At 33.0% G+C, this 9,782-nt stretch overlaps 2 protein-coding genes across 2 annotated transcripts in view; one reads left to right on the top strand and one right to left on the bottom strand.

Annotated features, from left to right (window-relative positions):
- Nucleotides 1-98: 98 nt before the first annotated feature.
- LOC106317431 lies at nucleotides 99-683 on the bottom strand. Its single transcript, XM_013755251.1, has one exon. It carries the CDS (start codon nucleotides 669-671, stop codon nucleotides 234-236), a length of 438 nt encoding a protein of 145 aa, XP_013610705.1. The 5' UTR covers nucleotides 672-683; the 3' UTR covers nucleotides 99-233.
- A 5,032-nt stretch (nucleotides 684-5,715) lies between these two features.
- Nucleotides 5,716-9,782, top strand: part of LOC106313278 (sugar transporter ERD6-like 15) — an 8,692-nt gene continuing 4,625 nt past the window's right edge. Inside the window, exons 1-5 of the mRNA XM_013751049.1 lie at nucleotides 5,716-5,831; nucleotides 5,967-6,120; nucleotides 6,244-6,306; nucleotides 6,406-6,495; nucleotides 6,624-6,683. Coding sequence (XP_013606503.1) covers nucleotides 5,980-6,120; nucleotides 6,244-6,306; nucleotides 6,406-6,495; nucleotides 6,624-6,683 — 354 coding nt within the window. The 5' untranslated portion in view covers nucleotides 5,716-5,831; nucleotides 5,967-5,979. The remainder of the gene's footprint in view (nucleotides 5,832-5,966; nucleotides 6,121-6,243; nucleotides 6,307-6,405; nucleotides 6,496-6,623; nucleotides 6,684-9,782) is intronic.

The following is a 9,782-nucleotide window of genomic DNA, read 5'->3' as shown; positions in this document are numbered from 1 at the left end:
TTGGAATACCCCCCCCCCCCAATTATAAATCGTACTACTGGTTGCAAAACAATTGTTGTGAAAATAAAAAGTAATTAAATCATTCCGTTAATATTTTTAGTAACCGGTTATCTTTTTCAAACCGAAATTAATAAAGCTATTTGCCTTTTCTCAGGACACATATATAGCTTTTAATTGACGTGTAGGAAGCACAGGAGAATGCAATACAACTAAAAAAAAACAAATCCAAATCATCAATCTTGAAGAGAGAATAAAGGAGAAAGATCAGAGATTGTTGGAGAAGAAGGAGAAGATGACCAAAATCGTTTAAACAGTTTGAGGAAACGAGAGATAAGAGTGGTGCAAACACAAGTATTGTTCTTCCTCAGCTTTCTTAGTTTCTTACCAACTCTCATTCTTAACCCAGCTACTCTGATCATAATCAACGGTCCAGATGATCTCTTCCTCCGTTGCTGCTGTCTTGTCTTCTGGTCTGCCCGTTCCAGAACCTTCTGGATTAGAAATTGAGCTCTTGTGTGACTCAAATCTTGGGCATCTTCTTTCTCCATCTTTGTGTACTCGTATGGATTATTCTTCATCATTAATGCCATTGATTGGTCCTTTTTGAGTTTGTATCCTTTGAAGTTATTTAGAAAGATTTTACAAACTAATAACATGAAGTACACATACATATATAGTGAAAGAGGGCGAGAGCGAGAAATAATCCATGTGAGGAGTAATAATCATGTGTATGATTATATGAGTAATATTGTGCATATACATGTGGATTAAATTATTTATTTTTTTCTCAACCTTGTCTGCCTGCCTCTTTCACACACATTTTCGTACTCTATATCATTCATTCATTACAATAGTTTAAACATACTTATTAGATATTACGTGATTCATAAGGGTTACAGCAAACATATCTAAATTTCTGTAGTGGAGGTTTCAGCTTGTAACATATATATATATATATATATATATATATATCTTTTTGGGTCTAATGTTAAAAGCTTGCAACATACAGTATATGACATCGGTGAACAATTCAACACGCATAAACGAGGGAATATACTATCTGCAATATTGATTTGCATAAGTATAGATTTAACTCAAATTCCCATATTTTTTTAAAGAAAAGTTGGTCTATATATGAAAATCTATTAATCAGTTAATTATACATATATATATATATATATCACTATCGAACTTTTTCTTTCAATTCATTAATTGTTTAATCCTCTTACTTTGGTTTTTAAATATATATGAAACAATTCATGTCAATTATTTTATGGATCAACTATTGTGGTTTAGTCCCAGTTGTTTTAATATGGTTTATCAAGATTGAAAAAGCTTCAAAGATGGCCGTCAGATGAAATTTAAAAATTTAGCTTGACCTCATGTTTCATAAAAGATATCATTATTGGCCAGTTGATATATTAGTTAATTAGTCAATAATGACCATTTGATATATTAGTTAATTACATGCTAGGTTTGGTCAACAAAATATGTTAGGTTTGCTCTGCTTTTTGCCTCTTGGTGGCAATGAGAATACTTGCATGCATGAAATTCATTCTCTCTATTTTCTAAGGTATCCGATAATTGAAGCAACATGGTAAGGATTACTTTTCATCAACAAAAACAACATGATAAGGAATGTTCCGGTAATAAACTCATAATATTAAATATACATGTATTAATTGCTTACTCGTAAAAAAATTGCTTACTCGTATCAAATGCTTTGTCCGTTCATTTATATAACTTACAAACTAACATAACACTACATATAGTAATAATCCGCCATGTGCGCATAATGAGATAGTTGGGTAGATTAAATTTTTTAAATTACACTTGACCTATTTTCGGTTTGGTTCAGTTCGGATAGTTTTGGGTTCGATTCGGATAGTAATGTAGCTAGGAACCGGAAAATATCAGAAAAAAGTTCGGTTCTCATTTGGATCCGGTTCGGGTTCGGATAATTCGGGTAGTTCGGATAATTTGGATAAAATATCGGTTATTTAGTGTAAAATATCAAATAATTAGAATGATTTAGATAAAAAAAATTCGGATATTTCGGATTACTTTGGATATTTCGGATAAAACTATCCGGATAGTTTCAGATACTTTCGGGTAGTTCAGATACCTTATAATAATTTAGTTATCCTCAACTATTTTCAGATACTTTTAATAGAATTTTAAATTAAAATATATATTTAGTTATATGTATATATAATTAATATTTTTATACATTCGGGTATCCGTTCAGTTCTCGGTCGATTCCGATTCGGTTCGGTTATTTCGGATATAAAAATATAGGAACCGTTCGGGTATTGGTCCGGTTCCGGTTTCAGGTATTTTGGTTCGGTTGCAGTTCGGTTCTTCGGTTCCGGTTATTTTGCTTAGGCCTAAGTAGAAGTGTGTTTTAATTACTTTGAACGTTGTTTTAGAAATATGTGAAGTAGATTAAAAAATTCGTTCATACGTAGATATAAAGAAGTCATGTGTAAAAGTAATTCGTTTCTTTCATATTTGTACCGAAATTTGGAAAAAAAAAATTAAATTATCATGACAAATTTATTATCCCTATATTAACGTGGAGTATTACATCATGTTTTCGTAACCACGTTTATTCACTACAATGATTCTTAGAATCTTTAAAAAAATAAGTTGGTTTATATAAATATATGTTATCTTTTTTATTAAATTAACTATCAAATTGATTAGTAGTGTACAAAAGAATATCATTGATTCTTTCCTTAAATAAAAACTACAGAATTACCTAATATGATTAACATATATATGACAATTAATGATTATGAATAATACATATTTGATAAAATTATTTGTATCCTCTCTCTTTTTTATTTAATTTTATATTATAAAAAGAACTAAAGAATCACAGTAAGCATATAATAAAAATATAGATATTTTTGAATATATTATATTTTTGAATTTTTTAAAACAACTAAAAATTACTAAAAATGGTAAAACTCTCACATTGAAAATTTTGTAATCAATAGTTTAACTTTTTTTTTGTTCAATCAAGATACAAATGATCATAAATCGTCTGAATATGAAGTCTCATTAATAGATATTCATATTATATATATATATATTAATATCATTTAAATTAAATTATATACTATATAAAAAATATATAAATATGTTAATTTCAAAATTGCATTGAAAAATTATTAACATCTTAATATTTTAATTTTGAAATTTGCATTGATAAATCTCACATTAACTTTTTGTGATTAACGGTTTAAATTTTTGTTACAGAAAATATACAAATGTTAATAGAATCATATGAGTAAAAAATGTCAATAATAAATATTTATATTAAAATATATCTATGTCAAAAGCATTTTAATTATGTACCATATAAAGTGAACAAAATTGTTATTTTTATTTATTTAACTCTTAAACAACGATGATACATTTAAGAGATCGATATTTGTATTCGTCATTTTACGGTTGATAAAAATTATAATGTTACAAAATTTTAAAACTATTTAATGAACAAACGTTAATATCAAAAACTCACTTTGTCCATGTGCGCATGTTATCTTCTAGTTTTATCAATAATCATCAGACACAAAAAATAATTGAGAAACTCAATAGTATGTCGTAGCTGGCGCATTTTTTATCATTCAGCATGCAGGGCCTGCTTAGATAGGGGGGCGAGCGGTGCGACCGCCCCGGACCCAATCCGTTGTCCCTCTATTTCTTAATAGATAAGGGTCCGATTTAAAAAAAAAAATACATGTATTTTTATATTAAAAATAAAAAAAGGGGTCCAATTTTTTTTATATGAAAGTACTTTTTTTATTTCCATAGATTTATTTTTAAAAATACTTCTGGTATTTTGAAAAAAAAACATATATCTATCAGATTTTTTCAAAAAAAACAAAAATTTGAAAATTAAATTTTTTTTTTGTCCTAGGGCCTATGACACCATTGAGCCGGCCCTGTCAGCATGCCGGCAAAAACGTCAACATAATTAGATAAACAAAAAGACAAATTTCCACCGGCATTAGGCTCTCCTTTGTTACTAATAATATAAACATAATAATAATAATGAAAATGAAAATTAAAGAAGGGGTGTGACAATTATGGGACAAGGTAAGTTCTGATGTGTGATTTATCAACTAAAACTCAACTCACCGGCTAAACAACTCTGGCTTTTGCCAGCTCTTTTCTAAGCAATCATGAGTCCATAATAAACTTTAAGAAACATGTTGAATATGATTGTCCTTTTTGATGGATTAAAGAGATAGAACGAAATAACGAAATAAATAGAACGAAAATATAGAACGAAAATAAGTAGAAAAAATAAGAATACATGAGAAAAAGAGTAATTATGAAAACTTATAAAAGCGTTATGAACAGATAAAGAATACAATCTTAAAACAGGCCTAAGTATCAAAAAGGCCCAAAATATATAAATTTACACGTGAAAACATTGGAGTATAATTTTTTTTTTTTGATCAACACATTGGAGTATAATATAAGTCCATAAAATGGGTCATACGGGCCCATAAATCATGTGTTGGTGGTTGTATGTCATAAACTCAGAACAGTGCGTGTCTACGGGTGCTGTCCGGGAATGGATAATATGGGAGTTGGCACGTGAGTGAGCCTGGTTGGTAGTCGCAACATGACTGAGCCTGCGTGGTAGGTGGCTATCGTTATGTTTTGTGGTCACAAAACATTTACATTATTGAAACTCAAGAAAAGACATATCATTACTATTTATTGTTTTCTTTTCTTTTGAGAAATATACAGAAAAAACAAATCAGGTTGACCAAGTTTCGTAATAACCATTAATTACCAAAACGACATCCTTTCATGATTTTGTGAGTTTTGTACAAAAGCAGACGATCTTATATACTTCAGTTGAGGGTTATATTAGATAGAGGGCTATTGTGCATTTTTTAATGTTTACTCTATATGATAGTAGTTGGTTTGCGAGATTTATAGCAAATATATGATCACTCTTTAGTAATTATTCCAACCTAAAGTGAAGCCCTTAGTCAAAAAAAAAATTATTCCAACCTAAGTGTTGTATGCTTTGCGACAAGGGTACGTAAAAGAAAATATTGATCTATGAAAACTTGAAAACCAAAATGAATTATCATATAGTTGTGATTCTTATCAGTTGTTGCGGCTACCTACCAAATGAACGTAATCCCTTATATCAAAACTATTTTAGAGATATTTATCACTATTGCAGTTAACTAGAAAAAAATACTTTAGAAGCTTTGATTTGAGTTTTTAATTATTTCAGTCGCCCAACACACTCGTTAAAGCTTATTGCAACTCTACTTTATCGAATTACAGTTATATGATTTTAGTTAGTCTTTGTAGATTTGATTCTTAAGTACCCTAAAATCATCTGACGGCTGTTGAAGCTAAGCTAGCCAAACCATTTAGCATGGTTGGATTATCATATGCGCTCTCGCCTCCTAGCTACGTACTATGAGTTTTATTTTTTCAGATTGTCTAGTAACATATACCTCATAAACATTTCATGCAACCTTAATCAACATTGAGCAAGGTAGGTACCAACGCCAAACTTTTCCCCAACATATTTATTAACAGTTTTTTTTTCTCAACGCATTAATAACAATTTATTAAGGGTCCCATTTATTCAAGACCCTCATTATGATTTTTGACACCAATTATGATTTTTTTGTTTTTGTTGACGAAACTTATATTCTTTTAAAAATTCCATGTCCATAAAAACAAAATCGAACTGACAAACCATTACTAGAAAAAGGGTGTTGTGTTTCAGCTCTGCAATTTCTTGCTTCAGGAGACGGACGAAGTAACCTCAACACTCAAAAAAGGTTTGAGCATTTTCTCAAATTTATATCTTATGTATTAAGTTTAAATATTCAAATATAATGATTCTACCTTAAAATTCTCATAAAGAAAAAAGCAGAGCTTTCTTGTGAGTGATTGTGTTCCTTAATAATCTCAGATTCTGAAAAAATGGCGGAAGAAGGTTTATTAGCTTGTCCAGATAAATCATCATCCACTTCACTTCTGTCTGAAATATCAAATGTCTCCACGAGACCTTTTGTTCTTGCCTTCACTACATGTTCTTGCGGTGCCTTTTCCTTTGGTTGCATTGTGAGTTCCTAAATTCAATTCTTTAGTTCTTGATTTTTTTTTTTTTTTTTTTTTGATTGAAATCTAAAATGAGTTCATGCATATTTCATTTTAATTACATACTTTTCTTTCTTATTCTCACAGGTTGGATATACGGCTCCCACACAGTCCAGTATCATGAAAGACTTGAATCTATCCATAGCTGATGTAAGTTCAATTTTATCTGTTTTTTTAGTTTATTTCCGGTTATCTGTTTTTGGTTAAGCTAATTTTCAACTTGTTATTATTATTATTTTTTCTGCTCAGTATTCACTTTTTGGATCGATATTGACTGTTGGACTAATTCTTGGAGCACTAATCTGTGGGAAATTAACAGATTTGGTTGGTCGTGTCAACGTAAGTTTCCAATTAAGGAAAATCAATTTATCACTACAAACTGTATTTAATCATGCGTATAATCATCTTTTGGTTTTTTTTTGTTACAAAAAAAAAAATCATCTTTTGTTATTCTCTTCTTGAATCAGACAATGTGGATTACTAACATCCTTGTCATAATTGGCTGGTTCGCCATTGCATTTGGCAAGGTTCGCTATTTTCCCTTTTTATTATATTTATTTTTAATTTGTTTTGTCGGTTTTTTCTTCCATTAGCCTAAAACCCAAAATCATGATACATATTAAGAGCTCAAAAGAAGAACACAAGGAGAAAGAATTATCTAAAATTATGGAGAAGAAAAAAAAAAGTTATGGAATTAGATATTTTGAAATAAAATAATAATTTAGAGAAATCTAGAACATGTTAGAGTGTGCTTCTTCACTTGTATAAATAGGGGTGCCTAGCACCATTTGTAATCATCCCACAACAAGCAAAAACAATCATAAACAGAGAGTAGTTTTTCAGAAAGAGTTCTTTATAAGAGAGTCATAAAACACTCTCTAAATACAAAGCTTGAGTAGCAAATCCCTTTCCTAAAATACGAAGGCTATCTCAAACATAAACCGTCTACATTCCATCTTAAACTCTCGAAGAAAATATTATCCGCTAACTTTTCCAGCTGGTATCAGAGTAAGGTTACCGTTATCTTTGAATTAGTGAAGATGGAGGCCACCGTTACCTTTGAAGGTGACATGTTCAAGCTCACGACGGACAACTTCTCGTATTGGAAATAGATGATGGAAGATCACCTTTATTGCAAGGATTTGCATGAGCCCATCATCATGAAGGATAAGTCAGAAGGAAAGGATGATAAAGCATGGGAGATTCTTAATAGAAAAGTGGTTGCCGTAATACGCAAGTATGTCGACCGATTTCTCTTTGAACATGTCTCTACCTACACAAATGCTTTTGAATTATGGACAAAACTTGAATCCATGATTCAAAAGAAAACACCTCGGAAACAAAACTCTTCTTGTTCGACGGTTGGTGAAGTTGGAGTACAAGGATGGCCAGAGCATGATGGAGCACTTGAACAATTGGCTCAATACTACAAAGAAGCATGAAGACAAGACTACCACCATTGTGGAAGACCAGAGCGAAGAATTATATCTCGTTGGAGAATGTAATCTTAGCTCTGATGATAGCTCATGGATCATTGATTCTGGTGCCTTTTTCACGTCACCCCTCATGGAAGCTTTTTCACAACCTACCAAAGTCACCACTTTGGTAATGTTCAAATGGGAAATCAAGGAAGAAGCAAGATTGTTGGAAAGGGGGATGTTATTCTTACATCAAACACTGGATGTAAGATAGTTCTCAAGGATGTGAGACATGTTCCCGACATGCGACTCAATCTCATATCAACCGGAAAGCTCGATGATGTCGGCTTGGACAGTCATTTTGGTGGTGGCAAATGGAAGTTAACCAAAGGAAGTTTGATCATGGCTCGAGGAAAAAAAGAAGGCTCATTATACGTGACTCAAGCCAAGCTTTGCAAGGAAGAAGTAAATGTTGCAAGGGATGACATGAATATATGGCACCGAAGACTCGGGCATATGAGTGAGAAAGGTTTAAGTATACTTTCTAGCAAGAAACTTCTTCCTGATATGAAAGGTATTTCTCTCTCACCATGTCATGATTGCTTAGCCGGTCTTAGCTGGAAAAATACATAGAGTCGCTTTCCGAAGATCGTCTACGCCTATAAGAAAAAGGCATATTCTTGATCTTGTGCATACCGACGTATGCTCCATGTCCGAGAAATCCAATGGAGGTGCATCATATTTCGTCACCTTTATTGATGACCATTCAAGAAAGGTGTGGATACATCTTTTGTAGTCAAAAGATCAAGTTCTTGATGCTTTCAAGGAGTTTGTAGCCCAAGCAGAGCGAAATATGGATCAAAAACTCAAGTGTGTACGATATGACAATGGTGGAGAGTATCGAGGTCCCTTTGAAGCGTTTTGCAAAGCTCATGGAATCAGGATGGAGAAGACACCACCAAAGACGCCACAACTGAACGGGCTAGCTGAAAGAATGAATCGAACGATCACAGAAAGAGTTCGGTGCATGCTCTCTCACGCTAAACTACCCAAACCATTTTGGGGAGAAGCCATAAAGACTGAAGTGGACGTCATAAATCTTACACCATCAGTTCCTTTAGAAGGCGATGTCCCGGAGGAAGTTTGGTCGGGTAAGAAGGTCTCTTACAACCATTTGAAGGTGTTCGGTTGCAGAGCGTTTGTCCATATACCTAAGGATGAACGAGCCAAGCTAGACTCCAAGACTAAAGAGTTCATCTATCTTGGGTCACTAAGAGATGATTTTGGCTATCGGCTTTGGGATCCGGTTAACATAAAAATTATCCGGAGCAGAGATGTTATTTTCTTCGAAGATCAAACAATCGAAGACATCAACAAATTAAAGAAACCAAAGCTAAGGGTTGTAAGGAATGAAGACTCTCATAAGCCTCAAGATCATGAACAAGTGATTGGAGATGATGGCGAAGAGGATCCAATCATGGATCCGAATGGTGATGAAGGTGAAGAAGAAGTTCAAGTGGAGCCAGAGGAAGAACATGAGCCAAGAAGGTCTGGAAGAGAGACAAAACTATCTGTAAGATATTATTGAGATGAGTACGTTAATCTTACAGATGAGGGGGAGCCTCAAAGCTATGAGGAGGCCATAGGAGACACTCATAGAGATGAGTGGGTTGAAACTATGCAAGATGAAATGCAATCCTTGCATGATAATCACACTTATGAGCTGATGAAGCTACCAAAAGGAAAGAGAGCCTTGAAGAACAAGTGGGTGAACAAGTTGAAGTATGAAGAGAGAATCTCAAATCCAAGATACAAAGCTCGATTAGTTGTGAAAGGATTCAACCAGAAGAAAGGCATAGATTTTGAAGAAATATTCTCTCCAGTGGTGAAGATGTCCTCTATCCGAGTGGTTCTTGGTCTAGCAGCGGTTCTAGACTTGATGATTGAACAACTCGATGTCAAGATGGCCTTTCTACATGGTGAACTCGAGGAGGAGATCTATATGGAGCAATCTGAAGGATTTAAGGTTCCAGGAAAAGAAGACTTGGTGTGCCGATTAAAGAAGAGTCTTTACGGCCTCAAGCACGCTCCAAGACAATGGTACAAAAAGTTTGACTCCTTCATGGTGGATCACAACTTCAAGAAAACCAAGAACGATCATTGCGTTTTTATAAAGAGGTACGAAAGCGGCGACTTTCTCATATTATT

This window comes from Brassica oleracea, chromosome C9 (assembly GCF_000695525.1).
Source record: "Brassica oleracea var. oleracea cultivar TO1000 chromosome C9, BOL, whole genome shotgun sequence".
Classification (NCBI taxonomy): domain Eukaryota; kingdom Viridiplantae; phylum Streptophyta; class Magnoliopsida; order Brassicales; family Brassicaceae; genus Brassica; species Brassica oleracea.
The sequence above is the reverse complement of the archived record's forward strand: the minus strand, read 5'-3'. Positions and strand labels throughout refer to the sequence as shown.

What these genes read in the sequence shown, in the direction of transcription:
- LOC106317431 (XM_013755251.1), bottom strand. Translation starts at nt 671, where the DNA reads ATGTATGTGTACTTCATGTTATTAGTTTGTAAAATCTTTCTAAATAAC.